Genomic DNA, 22,936 nt, shown 5'->3' with positions numbered 1-22,936 from the left:
CAAGTCAATAAATAAATAAATAAAATTTTTTTAAAAGAACACAAACCCAAGAACTGAATTGAGTGACTTCATCTCTCAGCCTTAGTTTCTCTGCCTGCAAAATGAGGAGGATAATCACTTGCCTAGTTGAGCTTTTATGAGAATTAAATGAGTTAACACACATAAAGTGCTTAGAACAGTTCCCAGTGCATAGCAAGAGGCCCATAAACGGTTTCCCTTGTTACCACTGGGTGGGGGCAGGAGTGGATGCACAGAGAAAAATAGAAAGCGAGACCAAAGGGGAGGAAGCAGGTAGCTGACCAAGGACTGCTGTGGCGGGCAGCCCTCCTCCCTATGCCAACTGCATGTTGTTCAAGTTTGGAGGGGGTGGGGGTGAGGGTGGGTATAAAACTCAGAACTGACCAAGAGGGCCAGAGGAACATGCTGTGTCCTCTCTGACCACCAGGTGGCAACAGCACATGGGTTTGCTGCTGCTTTTGCTTTTTTTTAAAAATATATTTTATTGATTTTGTACAGAGAGGAAGGGAGAGAGATAGAGAGCCAGAAACATCGATGAGAGAGAGTCATCGATCAGTTGCCTCTTGCACACCCCCTACTGGGGACATGCCCGCAACCAAGGTACATGCCCTTGACCGGAATCGAACCCGGGACCCTTCAGTCCCCAAGCCGACACTCTATCCATTGAGCCAAACCAGTCCCGGCTGCTTTTGCTTCTGAGAACCCACCATGGCTGGCCCACACCCAGGTCACACCTGCCCTTTGCTGGCCACAAGCACACCTATGTGTGCGCCTAGGCTTGCAATCTTCCAGTGCTTTCATCAAAGCAGGTAGTGAGAACACACCCTGCTCACTAGACACCAGTGCGGGACCCAGCTGGGAAACACACGTGGTGTTCCGGCCTTGACCAAATTTCTCCAGAGTCAAAGGCTCAGTGTGTCTCCACACCTCCTCCCCCAACTCAATTCTGGGAATCCTAGAGTTGCAAGAGTTGTTGCAAGAGGCTGAGGGAAAGGTGAATGTCTGGACAGCTGTCACTGTGACAGAGGTCAATGTGTGAAAAGAGCCTGAAGATCAGCCATAAAAAAGGAGAAGCAAGCAGAAAACACTGATCTGTTTTCTGGCCTGGGAACAGAAAAAGGGCATTTCAACCCCTCAGTTGGGCACTTATGTGCATATAAGCTTGGGTAGGGTGGGCACCAGCTGGCATCCACTTCCTTCACCCAATTGCCTGTTGCTTCAAGTCATGGCCTGGCCTTCAAGAAGGGGCATTCTCTCAAAACTCACAAGGAATGGAGTTGCTTCTGGTTGCAAAATCAAAGGCTGTGAGAAGAGGGAGACTATTAAATCTGCTACAAATGAGTCTTTGTCCTTCATTGAACTACTGCCCCTCTTGCTCTCAGATATCTTTTTCAGTAAAGGAATGAAATTCTCCGCCACAGACAACTCACAACACTGGGGGCTGCAGGGGCTTATACATTCTTGTGCCAGCCCTGGAGTCTAGTAGAGATAAGAGGAGACCAACGATCCTAATGAGGTAAAGGAGATCGTGAAGTGTCCCTGGTATCTGCTGCCTGAGCAGGCAGGGAGGCTGAAGACTCCTAAGTGCCCCTCAACCCCTAAGTACAGCAGACAAGATTCTGCTCCATTCTCTTGCCGTGAAGGGACACCCAAGTCTAACATATAAATACTTGCCCTAGCTGGTTTGGCTCAGTGGACAGAGTGTCGGCCTGTGGACTGAAGGGTCCCTGGTTCGATTCCGGACAAGGGCACGTGCCTGAGTTGTGGGCTCAATCCCCAGTGGAAAGTGTGCAGGAGACATCAATTCTCATCATTGATGTTTCTCTCTCCCCCTCTTCTTTCTTCTTGAAATCAATACAAATAGATTTAAAATATAAGTACTTTACCAAGACCCTGGCTTGCCAGCCTCACACACTGTGAGTTAAGCTATACTTAACTTGACCTGGACCTTTTAATAACATTCAAACCCTGGGAAAAGGCAGCCTGTTCCCGTCTAATACCACAAGGGGGTAGTTCCAGCCCCATTGGCTGGGAGCTCGAGGCCCTGGGGCCTATTCAGGCTCCTCCGCCTGGGAAGTCCATCCTGGCTCCCTCTTTGGAATCACACAGGCGTTCACTCCAAATGTGTGAGGAACCGCAGCAGGATTTGCTTTCACACACGCAGAGAATATAAAAATACACTCACTTTATTTTAGAAAAGTATAGACCAAAGGAATCGGCTTATAAACTGGCCTGTTAGGATTCACAGGAAGCACGTTCCGGAGGCCAGTGCCTGCCTCTGCTTCGCCACAGGCCGGATGGTGATGTGCTTCAGGAGGGCTGCTCCCGGGAGAGCAGGGAGGTCAGCTACAGAGGCCACTCCCCTGTAAATGCCCATGACCAGCGGCCTGGGGATGGACACAGAGTCGGGAGGTGGATGAGGACAACCCACTCCCCTGCATTTCTCATCTGTGCGTTCATTTCACTGCTGGGAGGGGACCTCTTTTCCCTCACATTCCAATCCGGAGAGTCTGAATCCCTCCAGCTCAACCCTAAGCCACCCCATCTCCCTGGGGCACCAGTCCCGGTGCCATCTCTTCCTCTTGCCCCTGAGCCAGGATCTGCAGGAGTCCGGAAGGGCTTAGGAGGCCGGAGAGGAGTGAGTCCAGGCAGCGACTGTAATGGTTGGTTACTAAATTCTTGCTTGCTGTCCTGATCTCTTTACCTAAAGAGACAGAAGGAAGGTTTGATTCTGGTCAAGGGCATGTACCTTGGTTGGGGGCACAGACCCAGTGGGGAGTGTGTAGGAGGCAGCTGATCAATGTTTCTAACTCTCTATCCCTCTCCCTTCCTCTCTGTAAAAAACAAACAAAACAAAAACAAAAAGCCCGAAGGAGGAAGTGCTTGATTGCCATGTCACCCAGCTGAGTTCAAGTTTCTCAGGAAGAAACGGGGCACCCCAACTTCCAGGCTCCCCTCCTCTCCCCCATCTTGCCCCACAGGATTCAGGGCTGATATGCCCAGCAGCCCAGAGGACAGGGGAGAGGGAAGAGAGCACTGTACCCAGGCTTACCTGGTAGGTCCTGGGGCTGCCGCTTTCCTGGGGGGCTGCAGATGGCTGCGCGTGGCACCAGGAGGATGCGGTCGCTGGGCAACAGGACCTGGATGGGGGCCCACAGAAGAAATGGGTTATGAAAGGTCAAGCGACCGCCTCACCAAGATAAATACTGGATGAAGGCAGGGTGCGTTTGGCGGCAGTGCTTTCCCGCTCACCCAAGGTACACGTATTGGGAAGGTATTGGAGAGCCAGGCTCAAACGCTTGGTCCAGCCCCACATCCTCTCCATAACTCACCATCTTCAAACAGTTGTAACGAAGATGGAGAAAGCGGTCCTTGTCACTAGCTCCGGGAGAGTGCAGTCAAGCTGGGCATGGGTAGGCAATCTAACTCCTAACTCCCTTTCTTCCTTACCTCTGTGCCCGGCAGCCCCGGGTCTTGGAAGTCCTTTCCGAGTTGACGTTGAATCTGAAGCTAGGGCGCCTCTGCCGGGGGGGACACTCCGGCTGCTGAGCGGCACTCTGCTGACAGGCTTGGGGATGGCTGAGGGGACAGGCAGTCGGCTGGAAGGTTTAGCAGCTGCTCCCTGCGGCCGAGACAGGCGCTGACAGTTGCTGGTAGGAGGTTGTGGGGCCAAGACAGGTCTGGCGGGAACAGGCGGGCCTGGGGCAGAGTAATTTTGGGGTAAGCTCCACATCCTCCCTCTTCCCGTTCACCCCCAGCTTTGCCGCCTGGGTCCTCTCACTTGCAGTTGCTCTCCCACTGGGCCCAGCTTTCCCCCGGGTTGGAGGCGTCGATCGGGTTGGAGGTGTCGATCGGGTTGGAGTTGATCGGGTTGGAGGTATCGATCGGGTTGGAGGTGTCGATCGGGTTGGAGGAGTAGATCGGGTTGGAGGAGTAGATCGGGTTGGAGGAGTAGATCGGGTTGGAGGAGTAGATCGGGTTGGAGGAGTAGATCGGGCAAGAGGAGAGGATGCTGGGCTTTTGGATGTAGGGAACAGATTGCAAGTGGGCGACTCCTGAAACACACACACAGAGAAAAAAATAAAGATCTAAAATGGAAAAAGAATCTGTTCTACTGGCTGAGGGATAGAGGCGGAGAGTTGCCTAGATCCCAGTGAGGAAGGGCAGCAGCTAGCTGCCCACTTCGTCGTCATCACCAACACCGTTTATTGAGAGCTTACTGGTGGTATAGACGTTATGGAGCTCTGCACACACAGCAGAAGGGGCATGGCTTACGGAATTTCATTTAACCCCCACAATCCTGTGAGGTAGAATCTCACTCTCCCCATTTTACCAACAAGGAACCACTGTCCTCTGTCCGGGGTCTGTCCTGTGTCCGGGGCCTGTCCTGTGTCCGGGGCCACACATCCTACCCAGAGCCGCTACTCACCCTCTTCCCGCTGGGGGGCTTCTTCCCAGATGTTGCCCGAAGAGGCCTGACAGACCCCTTCCTGTCGCTGCTCCGGAGTCGGGGTGTCAGGCTGCTTGGAGAGGGGGTGCTCCGAGCGGAAGAGCCCACAGTGGGCAGCAGGTCTCGGACAGGACTGTCCTTCAGCACGAAGGTCTCCCTCCGAGGGCTGGGCTTCACCCTGCGCGGCCCCGGGCTCTCGCCCGCCCTCTCGCGCTCCCGCAGGGCGCACTGCTCCAGCTGCGCCGCCAGCCTGTTGGCCTCGTCCAGGACCTCCTCCATCTTCGCGGGGCTGAGGCGGCCTAAGCTGAACCTCACACCCTGGGGGGTGGGGGCCACTGCATTCAGGTCGCCCCGGTGGGAGAGGCCCCGGCGAACGGGTTTCTCTGGAGTTGCCAACACCGGTATGTCTTCCTCCTCACGACTGAGACAGAAAACACACCAGTGTCCACACAGAAGAGAGCAGGAGACACAACCCCTAAACCCCAATGCCCAGGCTGGCCTCCAGGTGACGAGAAACCTGCTTCCATGAAGCCCGATAGGCCGTTAGCATTTACTGGCACTGGAGATTAGGTGGGGATGAAGATGCAGCTAATCCACTTACCATTCTTTTTTTTATTTTTATTTTACTGATTAAGGTATTACATGTGTTCCCTCAACCTCCACAACCCCCGTTCACGCCTCACCCCCCTGTTGTCTGTATCCATTGGTTAGGCTTATATGTGTGCATACAAGTTCTTTGGTGGATTTCTCCCCCCATGTACCATTTGTAACACCCTGCAATCTCATTCCAGCTTCTCCCTTCTCTCCTTGCCCAGTAAGCAAGCAAATCAGCCACCAGTCACCCCAGTGCATCCCAATTTGCTAAATTACCAGCCCAGGCCTCAGAGGCCAAAACTTCAGCAGTAAGGGGTTAGAGACAGAGGCATCACTGGAGGAAAGAAGCAGAAAGAGGCTCCTACCTGTCCGATGGTGACAGCCCTCCAAAGTCCAAGGTCTCATCCACTATAAACTTCACATCTGTAGGGGAGGGAGGAAGGAATGCCCGTTGTGGGTCCCTAAGGTGCTCTCAATTGCAGGGACTCAACCTTCCCTTGAGGATTTCCTTACCTTCCTGCAAATCGCCCATGTTCCAGCCAGCAGGAGCAGGACTCAGCTTGGACCTGAACTGGAGACAAAGCATACCTTTCCTCGGGTCTCCATGCTGTCCAAGGCTCCCAGCTAGACTCGGAGCTCAAGCCAGGGGTCACGCTGCAGTCAAGCAAGCGCCCCAGGAGTAGCGCCGGCTCCGGTTCACTGCCGTTACCTCCGGGGACGGTGCGGAGAGCTCCCCCTACACCCTTATCGCCCGCCGCAGACTGCCCTCCCGCCCCCCTGCGAGCCCGCCTCTCCGCATTCCTCCCATCCTCTCCCCAAGTCACCTTCCCACTCCTCCCGGGAGCACACCCCCAGCCTACCGCGAGTTTTCACTTCCCGCCCCGCCGCATCTCCCTCTCGCGGACAGAGCTTTCCTCCCACAACTTCGTCCCGGGAATCTGCTCCGAGGGGGCGGGGCTCCTTTCGAATCTCTGAGGCCCCACCCACTCCGGCCACACGCGCGCGGTGATTGGCGGATCCCGGCGTCCTCAGCCCTCGGGGGGCGGGGCGGCGGCGGGCAGCTGGCCGGAAGTCTGCCCGTGGGGGCGGGCTGGAGAGCGGTTCCGAGGAAGACTCCATCCGGGGGTCTGCCGCGGGGGCGCCGGGGGCGCGAGCGTGCGCCGGAGGTCTTTCGCGCGACGAGGACTGTAGGGTTTGGTCCCGGTCGCCCCCTCTTTTCCGCCTCCTCCTCGTTTTGCTTGGAGGAGCCCGGGTTGTGGCTCCGGGACCCCCGCGGTCACCTGACGCCCCTCGCGGCTGCGGGCCCTGAAACGAACGCCCCTCCGCCTGAGGAAATCCGTTTCCGTGGGCTCCCGCCTCGTGCCCGCGCTGCTTTTGCCAGATTGCCTCAGGGGTGACTTTCCTGGTTACAGAAACACCTAAACATGCGCAAGTTAGGTATGTTGAGGTTGTCTGAGGAGGACAAGACAGCTCCCACGGCTTTTGAAGCAGGAATGTTCAGAACCCGAGGCAGCCAAGGTGTGAAGACAGCAACGGCCCTGTGGCAGTTACAGGATAGTCACCGCGTGTGAATTGCAGCACAGGGAGCGAGTCCGTGGTATAACTGCAGGGGGCCAGGTGGGACTAGACTTAGGGGGCGCTCACCTCATCTATAGATAGAGAAAAGCTTAAGAGACAATTCCGACCCCACGTCCAGTCGCTGTGATGCGCACTGACCACTAGGGGGCAGAAGCTCAACACAGGACCTGCCCCCTGGTGGTCAGTGTGCTCCCACAGGGGGAGCACCGTTCAGCCAGAAGCCAGGCTCACTGCTGGCAAGTGTAGCTAAGGGGGCAGTTAACCAGTGGGCAGGCACAGCTGGCTCAGGCTCCTCCCTGGCTGCCTGCTGCACTGCTACATCCTTTTGGAGGATGTCCACTGCCCGTTTAGGCCTGATCCTGTGTGTGTGCGCGCGCGTGTGTGTGTGTGTGTGTGTGTGTGTGTGTGTATAAATAAATCAGCAGCTGGACATCTCCCAGGTTGTGAGAGGGCACAGGCCAGGCTGAGGGACCCTGCACAAATCCGTGCCCAGGCCTCTAATAAGTTATATAAATATCTAACCACCATGCTATATACCTGAAACTAATAATATTGAATTTCCATTGTAATTGAAAAATAAAATAACTCAAAAAATAAAGTAAATGTGATGGAAAGGAAAAAAAAAGGGGTGGGGTGGGGGTGGGGTGGGGCTTTAAGGACAGGGAGAATTGGGTTCAAATCCAGCCCTGACTCCTGGGTGTACCTGGGAGGCAGGCTTGAACCTATTTTTATATTTGGCCCCTGGGTTTTCTAAGAAGGGAAGATCCTGGCAGTGATATGATTCAGAGCATACTTATGAATATCACGTTTTATTCCGTGTGCCTAGGAGTTTTTGAGGGGGTTTGTAACTTACTCCCTCTAAACTCAAAGCTGTGTTCAGAAACCCCTGAAGCCTCCTTATTTGGGATTTTCTCTTTGTTGTTCCCAGATGTTGCCTGGGAATAAACGGGGCCACAAGTCAACAGAGCTTCTCAGAAATGTTCTAAAGATTTTTGTCCTAAAAGTAGCCAAAAAGTTTTCCTGTAAACCAGGGGTGGGGAACCTTTTTTTCAACCAAGGACCAGTTGATATTTAGAACATCATTCCCGGGCCATGCAAAATTACCCACTTAAAAACTAGCCTGGTGTATTTGGTCAAATATTTAATTAACTCGCCCTTAATGCCTTGGCAGGGCCAGACCAAATGATTTCAGGGGTCTTATGCGGGCCGCGTTCCCCACCCCTGCTGAACTTGAGACTCCAGCACTTGTGACCATTATTTGGGCCATTTGTGGGCTTTTTTTTTTTTTTGTCTGCTTCCTCTTTTTCAATGGTACAGTTGAGATGGTGAAGTTTGCAAGAATGAGCTGTTGCTGTAAAAAAATGCCCCAGGAAGCAAAGGAGCCTTGGAATTTAATGGAGTGATCAGGCAAAGGGTGGGGAGGCTCAGAACCCGCCAGCTTAGGTGAGGAAGACCTGAGCGAGGAGGATGGCTGCTTTCCCCCAGGTTTGGGTGAATGTGGAATTTTAGTTGCCTGTAGGATTCAGGTTCTGTGGAGGTGGGGAAGCTAGAGCCAGATGCCTCCCTCCCTCCGTGGCAAAGTGGAGATTTGGGGGAAAGAAGCTGGTAATTAACTGCACTTTTTTCTTCCCCTAGGAACAGCTGAGAGGAGGAATGCCGCACTTACTTACTTCTTCACCCACCTTCAGGTAAGCGGGGGAAGCAGTTTTAGAAAATTGGAAGTTAGTTTATCCTAAGGAAACTCATCTTCAAATTTTTATCGCCAAATGATGATTTTGAAAGCTCTCCCTGGAGCATGCCTGCCTTTCCCTCCCCCCATGCGTTACCATTACCTTCTTCGCTCCCCAGCTCCAAGAGCTCTTCCTTTATCTCTATAACTTGTTTCCTAAGCCCATTTCTTCTAGGAATTACTTCTTCTAGCTCTGTGATTTTACAAATAAGTGTTCTCTTATTTAAAACAAAACAAAAACAATGGAACTACTTTCTCTTTCAAATGACAACAAGGTCAGAAAAACAGATTTTTAGGTACGTACAATAATTCTTCACTCGGCATATTATAGCTGCTAATCTGGGAACTATTGGTCCCCCTCAACTCAACCCCAAATGGTGTATACATATGAACAGGTGGATAAATGATAAATAAGTGAATTAATGAAGAAATTACACCCCCTTCCAGGCACATGGTAGGTCTTAAATCAGAAGACACTACACAGTGTTGAATGCGTAAATGAAGAAACTAAGGATTCCATTGCAGTTCTCCTTGAATGCAGAAAGAGTAACTATGACTGTGATTCTTGTTCAGTGTGCATATTTTATTCCTTCCCCATGAAGGTTAAGAATGTATGAACTTTAAGGGATGGCCCTTGAGCATTTTAACAAACAGCAGCGGCATGGGGCTGTGGGCTAAGGCCAGAGGTCTGGCTGGGATCCTGAGGGCATCATTGATGGGCATTCACTCCCTCCTGACCTAGGCCCTGCTTGGTTGGAGCTCCCTCTTGGCCATTGTGTACATGACTGGTTGGCTCTGGTCTCTGCCCCTCAGTCTCAGCAGGGGTTACGTGCATTACACCCTACAAATGATTTATGTGACTGTTTTCTTAGTTTTCTCAAGGATGGTACATAACTAGTCATGTTCTAGATGCATAGAAAGAAGTTTATGATATACGATGGATGCCTTGGGGCACTAGCACTTAATTCTCATAGAACTTCAGTTGAGAGAGGCTGGAATAGATACTTTGCCTCAATTTAAAATAGGCCTTTGTTCTGAACAGACTCTTCTCAGCAATACAACTCCTTCCTACTCAAAACCTTGCCTAATATTTACTAGATCCTGGAAATCTTTTCTTTCTTAAGCCTATATGTATTACAGTGAGGATCACTGAGTGAAAGAGAGGAAAAAAAATAAAGAAGGCTGCAGGTTGTGTGAGGTATTCAAATCCTAGCTCTGTTACTACCACCTGGTTCAAATGCTAGCTCTGTTACTACCACCTGCATACTTGGAATAACTTATGAGCTTCAGTTTACTCATTTATAAAATGAATATGAAAGAGACAAAGCTCTTAGTTCAATGACTGCTACATAGAAGGCTGTTTGCGTTATATACAGAGTGGGACAAATGTAGATTTACAGTTATTCATATGGAAAAAATACAAGAATAAACTGTTTTTGCCTACTCACAATGACAAAGCCACTTTTGCCCCACCCTATTACTGTGTGTAACAAACCGCCCCAATATTCAGTGGCTTGAAAAAAGCACCCATTGATCTGCTCATGGTTTATAATTTGGGCAGGGCTCTGCAGGGACAATTAGTCTCTACTCCACAAGGAGTAGACTGGGCTTGACTATAGCTGAAATGTCCAAGAGTCCTGGTGTCTAGAGCCTTCGTACTGTCTGTCAGCCAGGGTTTGGATGTCCTGTATGTGGCCTCTAATAATTCAGTAATCTATCCTGAAATTCTTCACATGAGAGCCAACTTGCAAAAACAAGCAGAAACTACTAGACTCCTTAAGGTCTAGAACTGTTCCAACATCATTTCTGCTACATCCTTTTAGTCAAAGTAGGTTGCATAGTCAGCCCAGATTCATGAGGAAGAGAAATAGATGCCAACTCTTTAAAAAAAAATGATTTTAGAAAAAGAGAGAGGAATGGAAGTAGGGAGGAGATAAGAAGGTGAGAGTGAAGGAGCAGGAGGGAGAGCAGAGAGAGAGAGAGAAAGAAAGAAACAGAGAAACAACGATTTGTTGTTTAAAGAGGAATCTGTTCCACTTAGGCATTCATTGGTTGATTCTTGTATGTATCTTGTCTGGGGATCGAACCCATAACCTTGGCATCAGGATGATGCTCTAACCAACTGAGCTACCCAAACAGGGCAATGCTAACTCTTGATAAGATCACCATGCCCAACCTAGGATGGGAGGAATTGTTGCTATCTTTTGCAGATTCCATCACAGAATGCATTTAATATGTTATTTGTTATAAGAATAAAAACAAATGTAAGCAAGAACACCTCACCTTAATTCTTTCCCTGGGGCTTAATAAGAATACACTACAATTTCTTCAGTATCTCCAAGCCCTCAAGTTTTAATGTTCTGTCCTAATTAGCAAGCTATGTATTTATGTGTCCTGCTGTCTGGCTGTGCCTTCTGTAGTTATCCAACTTGTACTGGAAAGCCCAGAGAGGAAGAGGCAAGTGATCTTCAGCATCTCTTCAGTACCTGGTACTGTATAGAGTTGAACTGAGTTCTGTGATACACTGTCTAGGGACAAGGACAATATTAGAAACCTCTGTGGAAGAGAAAGTGGATATCAGAAGCAAAAGTGGATATCAGAAGAGAAAGAGGAATCTGAGGTTTTTTTGAAATTGCAAATAGTCTTGCTAAAGAACTCCAACTTTCTAAATGGTTTTTCTACATGGGAAGGCACAAACAGATGGACACTTATGCACTGAGGAGCCTCCCATTTATTTAGATCGGTGCAAACCAGATGCTGTACTGAAGCTCCTTAAGAACACAATCTTGGCACAGTCAGGCTTCCTGGAGGCACAGAAAAGAGAGAGTTTGTTATGCCATAACAGCCAGCAGCCAGAGCACATACAGGGTGGTATGAATTCTCTACTTACCCTGCCTCATTGCTGGGCACTGGCTGGGAGAGAGGTAAAAGGACAAAAACACTAAGAAGACTAACACTAACCCAACACAATACTGACACCGAGAGGGACCCGAGGGATAGCAAGAGAACTGTGTTCGCAAGCCAACTGGCAGAGAGAGTTCTTCTGAGAAGTTTGTACTTTAATGCATCCCTAAGGGTTTTCATTTGCTATTTATCAATGATAAGCTCTTGGGATTGAATTCATTCTCAATTTTTATCAGCCAGGAGCTGCAAGTCAGCAGAGACATTGGGAACCCATTCTCTTTAATTCTCTCATGAGCTTCTCTTTCACCTCACTCATCAGTTTGTACACAACATTTCTACTGTGAATGGTTTAGAATCTGAAGGCGCTATCAAATTCTAACAATGATCTGAGTTGCCATTTGCTTGTAATGTGCTGCTTAGAATCACATACCCATATTTTTAATTATCCTCTTGCAGGAGAAGGAATCCATAAACTTCAAAGTAAAAAAACAAAAAACAAAACAAAACAAAAAAACAAAAACAGGCACTGGATCTGTTTTTCACCATGCTTATGATACCGAAGAGCAGCTTCCTTCTCCTTTCCCTTGCTGCCACCATGTGGTGGTGGTGACCCTTGCCCATCCTCTATTCCTGATTATTCCTTTGACATCTTTTCTTACAGCATCTGCCCACCTCCCTCCCACAGATCCCCCTGACAATTAGGCAGATGCTATCACTCTTCTTCAGAGGAGCATAAATTCCCATCATGAACTTGAGTAGTATAGATAGAGCATGTGGCAAAAATAGATTTCATCTATGATAAATTTCCTCCATGAGAATGATAGAATTGAAAGCTCAGGAATTCACATCTGCCCATGTCTCAACAACACTAGCCAGAAACAAGAAACATTCAGACACCTGTTTCTCTCTCCTTACCTTCCTCAAGGGTTGTCCATGTCCTCTTAGGGAGTCTCAAAGGGGAGCTGCAAGAATTCAGACATTTCCCAATGTCAATATCTCAGAAATCTCTGGGAAACCTTCTCTCAGAGTCCTGGGAAGGGGAATGCTTCTCTGTTTTTTGGGGGAGTCCACGATGCTAATGAGTAGTTTATGCATAGAGAAGAATAGGATATGTAATTCATCCTACACACAGTTAAAGAGTGTCTGTTGTGTGTCAGAAACGGGGCTCCATGCTGGGGTGGCAGTGGAGGAGACAAAGGCAGATAAAATTGTCCACCCTCATAGTGCTCATAGTTTAATGGGGAAACAGATCAGTAAATTGATAATTATAAAAAAGTGCTAAATGCAATGATGGAGATCTGAACAAGGTGGCAGTAGAAGAGAGGTAGAGAGATGTACAATATTTTCTTTTAGCAAACCAGCGAGCAAAGTTCTCTGGTTTGTTTAAAAGCCCAATAAACAGTTGCAGGTTTCTTGGATGGGGTCAGAAGATTGATGTGTGTGTGTGTGTGTGTGTGTGTGTGTGTTTAAAGTGATCTGGGTGAGGACCAGGAAACTTGGGCTCTTTCCACCATAGTGCCAACTCCTCAATTAACCAACATTGGAAATCTTGAGTAATCAATCACCTCCTTGTACATTAAGTTTCTCTTTTGCAAAATTGAAATAGTAACTCTTTCTAATTGTAGAATTATACACATCCTGATGTTGACTTTGATGAAAGGGCCTGAATGGGGAAGCAAATTAAGCCCTTTTCCATCTAGGCTTGTGTCTCTGTCTCAACTTTTTCATCTGTGGAGAAAGGAAATGACTGCACCCGAAGGCATGAGTACTGCCCTTACTCATCACATCCACCCGACAGTCCACGGATGCCTCCCCTAGGGGGTTAACCGCCTTGCAGGTGTAGATGCCCCCATCAAAAGGACCAGGCTTGCGGATTTCCAGTGAGCAGATTCCCAAATAAGTGAGGGCTCTGTACTTGGGGTTGCCTTGGATATCCATGTTGTTCCTCAGCCAGATAATCTTCGGCTAGAAGATAAGGATGAGGGTGCATCAAGGGGTGGTAAGAACCAATTGTTCTTTCTGTGCTCAGTCTCTGAGACACTGCCTACAATATTTGGGGACACACCGGCCAGAGGAGCGTTTTGGAACAGATGGTACAGGGATCTAGAAGAGATAATGGCCTCTGGGTAGTCTCTATCCCTTATATTTAGGAATGGGTTCCCCCTCCAGTATCAACAGCCTCCACACTCCTTCTCTTGGTTGAAAAGAGCACCTGAAACGTTGCCTTGCTCATCAAGTATTCCTGACTAAAAGAAAAGTGATAACTTCTCTTCTATCCTGCTCAAGCAGCCCCTTTATGGATCAGAAGAACTGGGTGTCAGATTTGCCTCTTCTTTGTATATACATTATTGAGTCATTCATATTCTTTTCCACTGTTGACTTGGGGATTACTCTTGTCCCTCTGGTTAGAAAGTAGTTTCTAAAGTTGACTTACTGGTTTTTTTCTTTCTGAGATCTTATGGCCACATAATCTGACCCAGGACTAGTACACAAAGGGTACTTGGTAAAGGCTTTTATGCCACATATGGAGTGAGTAGGTTGCAAATAGAGAACCTTGCTCAGAGTTGTGGCCAAAGGCTCAATTTTAGGCAGCTCGAATGTGCATGGCCCTGATCAGAAGAAATGCAGTGGGGGAGTAAGGAGAAACCAACGGGACTCCATGACCCCTGCCAGAGAGACACACAGCTTTGGAGCTAATTCCCAATTGCCAGCCAGTCAGAAAGTGACATCTCCAAACATGAGGAACAAACACTAAAAGGAAAACTGGGAATATTTTCCACATTGGCCTATTTTGGACTCCAAGTGCCCTGACTGTTCCTATGGGACCTGTTATGGAAGAGGCAGATTGGAACAAACGTTCTGGTTGGAATGCTCTTTGATATAGCTATGGTTAGAGCAGGCACAGGAAGCAGCACAGCACAGCCACCCATAAAACTCCCCACTCACCTTGGGAGAGGCACGGACACTGCAGAAGAGCTGGGTGTCGTAGCCGGTGACTGTAGTGCAGTTCACGAGAGGCTGGGTGAACTTTGGAGCTTCAGAGAAATCTCGCTGGGCAAACCCCTTAGTCTTGTAAACAGTAACTGGGGTGACCAAGAAAGGCCCTGATGTAGTGCCTGAGATCTCCATCCTCCTGCAAGTCTTTATCCTTCACTTCCCAGCTCAGGATCTTTGCACCTTACCTGCTTTCTGGATGTGGGCAAGGTCGGCAGTGATGGGGGCTGTCTCACTGAGCCCACACTGGTTCTCAGCAAAGACTCGAAATACATAGGAGTTGCCGATGATAAGGTTGGAGACTGTGAAGCTGGTGCGGTGATAACGCTCCAGCACTGTGAACCACAGCTTTGGGGTCCCAAGAAGATGCCATGAGTGAGACACCTGTTTTGTGAACTCAATCCACTTTAGCCCACCATGTGGAGCTATCAGAGCCCCATTCCAGAATATGCTATGCCTCCTTCCCTTCCTCCCTCCCCGCTGGGCCTCACCCCAGATTTTGTGTCAGCCTTCTGCACCGTGTATCCCAGGAGTTCCGCATTGCCTGTGTCTCCGGGAGGTGTCCACTCCAGGGTAGCATTGGAGTCCCAAACTTCCACCAACTTGATACTCTGAGGAGGGCCTGGCCTCTCTGAAAGGGCCAAGCATGGCACAGGGCATGGTACAACTCGCATGCGTGGAAATGGCTTCAGGAGTGCCCCTTCTCCTCTGCTCAGCTACTCCTCCCTCCATCCACTTGTGTCCCACACTCAGCGTGTCCCCAGCTCTCTATGATGCCTGGAGAGGGAGCCCCTGAGGACCACCCCATCTGGTGCTCTCCCCACCGTACCGATCACCAAGAGGTCAATGGTGGCAGTGGCCTCTAGCCCGCCCAGCTGCACATGGAGCTGGTAACGACCTGAGTCAGCACGTTGGGCTTCTCGGATGAAGAGGATGGAGTCCTGCTCCCCATTCCGCACACTCACACGACTGGCATCCAAGGCACAGTTGTTATGTGTCCAGGTGGCTCGAGGTTTGGGTTTGCCCTGAGAAATAGGGATAAGGCTGTGAGCAGCCCCAGGAGGCCTCTTGGCCCTCCCCCCAGTTCCACATGGTGACTTGATTTGCAGCTATAAATCCTTGAGTTAGAGATTGGTGGGCTCTCCCAGGAGACTTCCGTCTTTCAGCAACAGCCTAAGGATCATGGGAAAAAGAGGAGCTTTGAGTCTCCCACCCTCTGTGAGTTTAGGTCATGGACATGCAGGGCAGCTGGTACTAACAATAGCTGCCCAAACTCCCGCGAGCCCTCCCAGCTGAGAGCTCCTAGACCTCTGCAGACCGAAGGACTTGGATTAGACTCACCTCATCACATGGGGCCCAACTCATCCCACCCCCAGGAGTGCAGATGGAAGGCCCATTTGGCCTCAGACTTCTGGTGATATGGCTCCCTTCATTCAAGACCAGGGCAACTGCCCTACTGATAGTAGGACTCTTGGTATCTGTTTCCAAATCAGCCATGGACCCAGCGTGGGACTGGGGTATGATCACCTGGAATGGAATTCGTAGGTTCACAGTGTCTCCAACCTTGCGGATGTAGGTCTGCCTCAGCGCCCGAGGTAACCAGATCTTAGGTTGCTCTGAGTGATGGAAAGAGAGAATAGGGTGGTGAGCCTCTTCTGGTGGGAAGAGTGGTGCTCAGAGGGAGTGGGTACTGCCTTCAGCGGTGCTCTATGGGTAGGTGACCCAGGCTTAGCAAATTAAGTTCTCTCGTAGGGAATGGGAAGATTGCTCCTATCATCTTGCTGGGGTGTAGGGACAAACAACTGGCTAAAGGATCCTCTCTAGAGCAGTGTTTCCCAAACTTTTGATAGTACGGTGGAGTGCATACCTCCACCAAACTCCGGTGCAACGTTTACTGCCACCAAACTCTTCCCATACCCCTGGGGGTATGCGTACCACACTTTGGGAAACACTGCTCTAGAGCCGTGGTCGGCAAATTGCAGCTTGCAAGCCACATTCAGCTCTTTGGCCCCTTGAGTGTGGCTCTTCCACAAAATACCAGAGCCTGGATGAGTCTATTTTGAAGAAGTGGCGTTAGAAGAAGTTTAAGTTAAAAAAAATTGGCTCTCAAAAGAAATGTCAACGTTGTACTGTTGATATTTGGCTCTGTTGACTAATGAGTTTGCCGACCACTGCTCTAGAGAGCGCCAGTCTTGGCAGCAAGAGCCCCTGAGTGGAAACCTGATGCTTCTGTTAATCTATAACTAGCAACTCCTGACTTTCCATCAACTAAGATTTCTTTTTTCTGTCTGTGCACAGACAAGTCCAGTCTGTGTGGTTTGTCTTTTCACCGTTTTGCTACATTTATCCTTAACAGCACTCCTTTTGTCAAGGCCACTTTCAATGTTAATCCTGACCTCCAAGTGTCAGCCCTGCCCTCCAGGTTGGTGCCAGACCCGAGGAGAAAAAAAAGCTTTCCCTTCCAGAGGCAGAGTCAGCTCCCTAGACCCACTCAGACAGCACTGGTGTCATTGCACAGGTTGCTGGCGTCTGGGTGCCGTCCTCTGCATGGCTGCCCAGCTCAGTGCCTGCACAGTGTTCTTCCAGTTTGTGGAGGATCACTTTGTACAAACAGAATCTGGGACATACTAGATCCACTGCTTACTTACCCTTGGTCTCCCAGTGAGAAGAGAGATTAGATCATGTTTATTGGCTTCCAGAATGAAGACAGGAGATGCTCAGGAAAGTGCTGAGTGTAAGGTTTGGAAAATGACCAGGTGTAATTTCTCTCCTTGGTCTCAGGCTGCCTTGACTGAGAAAATGCAAACATCCCACCTGTGTTCCCTTGGGGGCCCAGCTAAGACAGACACCATTTTCCAGCCTTTTGGAGGCTCCTGTCTCCTCCTTTTCCAGGCACATATAGTCCCCTGCTGCTATTCTCTTAAATGGAATGTGGCAGTGCCTCAGTTTCCACCAACTTCCCAGCCTCTCCTAACGATTCATTCCTAGCAGTTGGACATTCACTCCGGCACCCCAGCCTACCCTTCCACACACATAGCACAATTGGGATTCCAAATTTTTTATGATACTCATTTCTCTATTAATACATTCCTAAGCATTCACCCCAATGTACATTCACCTATAAATTGAACTGTTTAAATATATACATTATATACTGCAAAATTTAAAAATAGTGGTTCTGCTCTGTTCTTTCTACCCCTCAATCTTTAGATCGTTGTCTAGAGACCAACAATTTCACTCCCACAGTTCCCCCCATTACGATCTCAAGATCATCTGGCCTTTGTAAACGAACATAACCACAGACATTCAGCACACGCTGTCCATTTTATTTACCTAGTTTCCTTTTCTGCTGTGTGCCTTATGTTTTCACTTGGGTTGTGCTGTCTCAGACTGCACTTCACTCCTGCAGGAACAAAGGGGGTCAGGGCCTCCAGTGCTCTGAGCACCCGTTCCCTGAGCTGCTCAGGGTCTGCTAGCCTCAGTAGGAATAGGACAGCCTCAGAGCCCAAGCAGCTGAATGACCCTGCTCTGCTTGCCCTCTGTTTGACTTTGACGGTTTGGGAGGGGGTGGAGCATGAAGAACAGAAGAAGTGTTTGTGCGATGTGTTGCTCTCCTGGGGCCATCTTGGCAAGCCACCAAGGAGCTGAGAACAGGCGGATATGACTTAAGGGTTTTCTGAAAAAAGAGGGCAGCAATTGAAAAAGAAGGTTCAAAACCTCATCTTGTTGGGCTTGGTTCCCCACTGTTGAGTAGGGAAATCACCCTTCACACTTGCTGGGGAGAGGGCTGGAGAGGAGCCTCCAGAATGTCTGTGTTATGAAGAGCCTAGCTGAGCACAAGGAGCAGACTGGAAGGAAAGGGCTTGGAGACGGAAACAGATTTGCTGAGAGTATCATGTCTAGTCAGGAAGTTATGCTGGACTGGGACTCCTGCTTCTCCATCTGACATGGCAAACCTCTCCACACTTCTGTCCTCCAGCGTCCACCTGAGACTGAGCACCAAAGTCAAGGCTCTGACTGTGATCTTGCCCTTGGAGGGAGGTGGCAAATAAGGGACACCCTCAGTAATTGAAAAGGTTGAGACAAGAAAAAAAACCCCAAGCTGTCAGGCCTAGAAGATGTGCTTGCTGAGCTCTGCTCTGCTCAGACTTCAGGGAGGAAACAGGCTTCTGTAGATGGGTGCGTGCTCATGTATCTGTTCCCACGTGGTGTTTCTTAAAAAAATACCTTGATAAGTGTTAGCTTAGTTTCACTTGAACTACAAAGAAACATTAAAGCAATGGGTTTATGTGGCACATAAGCTAAGACAGGGGAATTAGGAGGAGGATGAGCAGAATGGCCCTGAGATCCAGAGGGGATCCTAACAGGGGCAGAGAGAGAAGAAAGGCTGTCAGCAGGATGGTGGTCTTTTCCTCCCTAGAGGTCTCCTGTGAAGTTCTTTGCCTATAAGTGAGACTCCCTGACACAATGATAAGTAGATAGGGGACAAACTGAAGTTACTAGAATGCTCCAGCTGAGGTTCAGTAGGAGAGGAGGTGGCTTTCAGCAGGCTCCCAGGTCCCCATTGCAGGGCAAAGGATGGTTTGAGGCTAAAGCAGCTGACAGAGTGTGGGAGGTGGCAGAAGAGTGTTTGACAGCTCCAGGTGCCTGGGCAGCAAGCAACAGGCACTTCCCCAGCTCAACCCGGCCTTCTTGTCTGCCCTGCAAACAAGAGCAATCTGACCCTTTGCTGAGAATGTTAATAGGAGGGCTTATTCAGGGCATCTCTCTTCACACCTCCATAGCCCAGTGAGGTGTGAATTGTACTGACCTTGAGGAAACATGGCTTTCTCCTCCTCAGATGCCAGGAGGGATGTGAACCAAAGACTAGAGCCCGAAAACAGAAGCGAGGTTTTCTGAGGTTTTCTAAGACGAGGCGTGAGACAGCCACAGTTTGGTTTCCTCCCTTTATAGAATTTTGGGGGAAAGACATTTTGAAAGTCCTTTGAGAGCCATTGGCTCTGAGCTGTGTCTTTCTCAGTGCTGTGTTTCTCTCAGACAAGACGTTATCTAATTCTTTTCTTAGAAATTAGTAGTGAAGACCATCTAAAGTCTAAAAATCTTGTCTCTTCTTGATTAGAAAATTCCTCCTAGTTCACCCTAATTTCATCCCACTGAAGTTGATGCCCATTTCCTTATTCTTTGCTCATGGGAAATTTTGTTCATATCCTCTCATAATTTCCTTTCACATGGTTAAAAATTTTCCCCCAGCAGTTCCCTAAGGGCTGTGTAGTCCAGATTGATGTTGTGAATTATGGCCTGGAGAGTGAAAAAACAAGATGGACACATTTGCAGAGTGAAGGGGGTGTGTGCCTGTGTGTGTGTGTGTGTGTGTGTTGAGTGTGTGTGTGTCAGTGAATGGTTACCAGAAGATGGCGAATGCACAAGATGAACCGTGGCTTTGAAACATAAGCAGAGATTTTCAGGGATCCCAAAAGTACCAGCATTTCTTAGAGAAACATTAACAGATGCTTAGAATGTGGCCTTGGACTTATCAGAAACCTGTCTGGAGGAGTGTGATGGGAAAGGCATATGTGATCTCAGGGACATCTTGTAAAGGACAAGACCATGAAATTAAGGTCAGAAAAAAAAATAAAAGGACATAGACATAGGCAACACTTTTCTGAGAAGACTTGTTTAGAGATCTCAGGCACTACACCCTTCCCTGCAGTAGTCTTCCCCTCTGCTGGTGGCTTTCGCCCTGGCTCACTGTTATTCTCCCCAGCGCTGCTCCAATCCTGATTCCTGGTGATTTCCACAGCCATCCTTCCAACCGGGCCTTACACCACGCCTGCTACTCCTCTAGGAATTTTGTCCTCCCCTGCTTTACCTTTGTTCCTTGGTCATTGTCTAGATCAGTAACTACAGCCCCTCTACAATCTGAATTTCAAACATCCCATTCTCTCATCCCTACCTCTGTGACAGAGATAGCTAATTGCCCACCCAGATTTATACGATCTCTTCCACAGTATCATGATCTCTGAGAAGGGGCTGCCCCTTGCCAGTGATATGTGAGTAAAACTGATGAGAATCACTCCTCAACCATGGCTTTTAAGAAATTATTTCCCTATTTCTCCTTCCACCTCCGGTCAGCTCAGCTAGGCTCAGGTGAGCAGCACGGAGCTGTCGGCAGAGGGGGTGAGAATCAGGGACTGGAAGGGGCACCCACCACCTCCTAGCTCAAAAATGCCTCTTTGCCAAGAGGCTCAGGGAGACCACCATGGAGAAGAAGTCACATGCTTCTCCCAGGAGGGCTCTGCTTCCATGGGGCTCAGATTCTGAGAAGTGGGGTTTCCTATGGGAGCCAGAGGGGGTGAGGCTCTGGACTCATGGCACTGCCCAGGGAAAGGCAGAGTGTCGTGGATTATTCACTACTTAGTCTTCCAGTCACTATAGCTTTTTCATTTCCCTCTTTTAATCTAGACAGTCACGATCTCACCCTCATTCCCTTTCTGACTGGCATTAGTATAGCAGGTCCTCTTAGTCCCCGTGATATATTTCTTAAAGGTAAAAGCATTAGCAGATTATTAGTCATTGTTAAGTGCCTCACACACCATTTATCAAATTCTCAGCTAAAAAAATCAAACACCCAGTAGAGACACATGAATAGCAAGTCAGAGTCCACCAAGGAAGGGGGTGCAGAGCTCCAACCAATGCTCCTCTGTCCTAAGTCCCCATCCCTTGAGGTCATCAGCTCTGCATAAACCTAAGGAGGTGCCATCAGGGAGTTGGAATATCCTCCCATCTCCCACCACCCTCCCTAACCCCATGGTCACCTTCTAGAGGGGCCAGAAGCTGAGGAATAGGGCTGCCGGCCCCCTGTCGAGGTGAAGTCTGGGGTTCTTCCGCATCTGCTGGGCTGGCTTCTTTCACCTTCAGAGTGGGTCCTGGGGCCACCTCCGGTGCCGTGACTGCCTCCATGCTAGGCCACCCAAGGCTGGGCTCCAGCGGCAGATTTTCACTGTTGGTGCTGAGGGAGGGGCTGAGCACCTGCTTTTCAGCCTCTCCAGGGCTTCTCCCCACCCCGCTACTCCCAGAAGAAGGGCTGAAGCAGGGCTGGGGGAAGAAAGGGGGATCAGACAACAGCCCAGAATAGCCACAGGAGGAGGGCTGAGGTGGCCCTGTTATCTTGGGAGTGAGATGACACCCCTCACGCAGCACCGGGGAGGGAGGAGAGAGCTTGAGCTTCAAATAGCTCCCCCTTCTCCCCCATGCAAAGACCATCCAGACAGGGCCTCTGGCTCCTGTGGGATTGGGTGACATCTTGACTCCTGACCTCCAGCTCATCCGACATGGCGTTCAGGTCCAAAGAAAGGGGCCCCAGAATTAGCTTAGTGATAGGCATAACTTGAACTGCTCTTTCTCTCTCTACTCCCATATTCAATGAGTTGTAAATTTTTAACTTGACTTTTTAAAAAATATATATTTTATTGATTTTTAACAGAGAGAAAGGGAGAGAGATAGAGAGCTAGAAACGTCGATGAGAGAGAAACATCGACCAGCTGCCTCTTGCACCCCCCCCACCGGGGATGTGCCCGCAACCAAGGTACATGCCCTTGACCGGAATCCAACCTGGGACCTTTCAGTCCGCAGACCGATGCTCTCCACTGAGCCAAACTGGCTTCGGCTAACTTGACTTTTTTTGTGGTTGATACTCTCCTGAAGATATTTTTCCATTGGTTTTTAGAGAGAGTGGAAGGGGGGAGGGAGGGAGAGAAACAAAAACATTGATGTGGAGACACACATCGATTGGTTGCCTCCCACACATGCCCCAACAGGAGTGGGAGCTTGAACCCCCAACCCAGGTGTGTGTCCTTGACCAGGAATTGAACCCACCACCCTTCAGTGTGCCTTCAGGTGCATGGGCAAGGGCTTGTCAACTTGACCTTTAAGGGTATGTCCGCATTCTCTCCCCATCCCCCTACTGACAGTGGAAGTTAGTCTGCACTCTAGAGCCAGACTACTAGGGCTCATGTTGGCGCCATCACCAACTAGTTGTGTGACTTGCGACACATCACAGTCTGTCTTAGTTGTTTCCTCATCTGAAAAGTAGATATGATAGTAACCAAGGGTTGCTGTGAGGATTAAGAGGCAATCTGTGTAAAGTGCTTAGCAGAGTACAGCTGACTAAGTGCTCGATAAATGAGCTATTTTTAGGTCAGGGCACTTGCCCCTTTGAAAGCTCCCTCGTCTGGGAGATAAAGTACAAAGTGAGGGGCAACAGGGGTGGGAGGAGAGCCAGGGGCATAAGGTCAGAAGACTTGAGTGTGACTTTTGGCTATGCCACTCACTCATCAGCTAGGTGACTCTGAGCCAATCACTGCTTCTGAACTACGGGTCTTAGGTCTATGAAACAAAAATAATGAGGCTAGGGTTGGGTTGAGGATAAAGTGATAAAAAATGTAGGGAAGTGGCCAACCCACAGTAGGTATCAAGTTACATACTAAAGGTCCTATGATTTCCAGTTTTACCAAACCATCATCCTATATCTGTATATTCCATCCAAATGATCTGGTTTCCCGTTGTGCTCTTTATTCCCAGAAGCCAGACAGTGTATCCCCTTGGTATATACATCTCTATTTCTATACAGACTTTATTTTTAGAGCAGGTTTAGGTTCACCGCAAAGTGG

The 22,936-nt window shown here is 49.2% G+C and overlaps 2 protein-coding genes and 1 long non-coding RNA gene across 13 annotated transcripts in view; 1 reads left to right on the top strand and 2 right to left on the bottom strand.

The window, feature by feature from the left end:
* Nucleotides 1-2,181: 2,181 nt before the first annotated feature.
* On the bottom strand, nt 2,182-6,037 carry PSRC1 (proline and serine rich coiled-coil 1). 6 transcript variants are annotated; one of them, XM_084866254.1, is made up of 8 exons: nt 5,923-6,037; nt 5,576-5,633; nt 5,428-5,485; nt 4,448-4,889; nt 3,800-4,073; nt 3,469-3,717; nt 3,071-3,158; nt 2,182-2,722 (listed from the first exon to the last, which is right to left on the bottom strand). In XM_084866254.1, the coding sequence occupies exons 2-8, from the start codon at nt 5,592-5,594 to the stop codon at nt 2,719-2,721; spliced, it is 1,134 nt and encodes a 377-aa protein (XP_084722380.1). In that variant the 5' UTR covers nt 5,595-5,633; nt 5,923-6,037; the 3' UTR covers nt 2,182-2,718. The 6 variants fall into 6 exon arrangements, with proteins under 6 accessions (XP_084722380.1, XP_084722381.1, XP_084722377.1 ...); XM_084866255.1 differs by having other exon boundaries at nt 5,912-6,022; XM_084866251.1 differs by having other exon boundaries at nt 5,576-5,686; nt 5,923-6,021.
* A 100-nt stretch (nt 6,038-6,137) lies between these two features.
* The window catches only part of LOC311612938, a 68,525-nt gene continuing 51,726 nt past the window's right edge, over nt 6,138-22,936 (top strand). The window contains exons 1-2 of the long non-coding RNA XR_014793377.1: nt 6,138-6,499; nt 8,276-8,328. This is a non-coding gene — a long non-coding RNA (uncharacterized lncRNA). The remainder of the gene's footprint in view (nt 6,500-8,275; nt 8,329-22,936) is intronic.
* On the bottom strand, nt 11,016-21,462 carry MYBPHL (myosin binding protein H like). 6 transcript variants are annotated; one of them, XM_084866266.1, is made up of 9 exons: nt 21,083-21,462; nt 15,795-15,883; nt 15,097-15,292; nt 14,759-14,898; nt 14,456-14,615; nt 14,220-14,356; nt 13,052-13,238; nt 12,189-12,235; nt 11,016-11,173 (listed from the first exon to the last, which is right to left on the bottom strand). In XM_084866266.1, the coding sequence occupies exons 1-8, from the start codon at nt 21,225-21,227 to the stop codon at nt 12,225-12,227; spliced, it is 1,065 nt and encodes a 354-aa protein (XP_084722392.1). In that variant the 5' UTR covers nt 21,228-21,462; the 3' UTR covers nt 11,016-11,173; nt 12,189-12,224. The 6 variants fall into 6 exon arrangements, with proteins under 6 accessions (XP_084722392.1, XP_084722391.1, XP_084722394.1 ...); XM_084866265.1 differs by having other exon boundaries at nt 14,456-14,651; nt 21,083-21,340; XM_084866268.1 differs by having other exon boundaries at nt 15,166-15,292; nt 21,083-21,334.

The sequence above is a fragment of the Pipistrellus hanaki genome, assembly GCF_964339955.1.
Source record: "Pipistrellus hanaki genome assembly, chromosome: 18".
Taxonomy (NCBI): Eukaryota; Metazoa; Chordata; class Mammalia; order Chiroptera; family Vespertilionidae; genus Pipistrellus; species Pipistrellus hanaki.
This window is presented reverse-complemented; position numbering and strand designations above follow the sequence as displayed.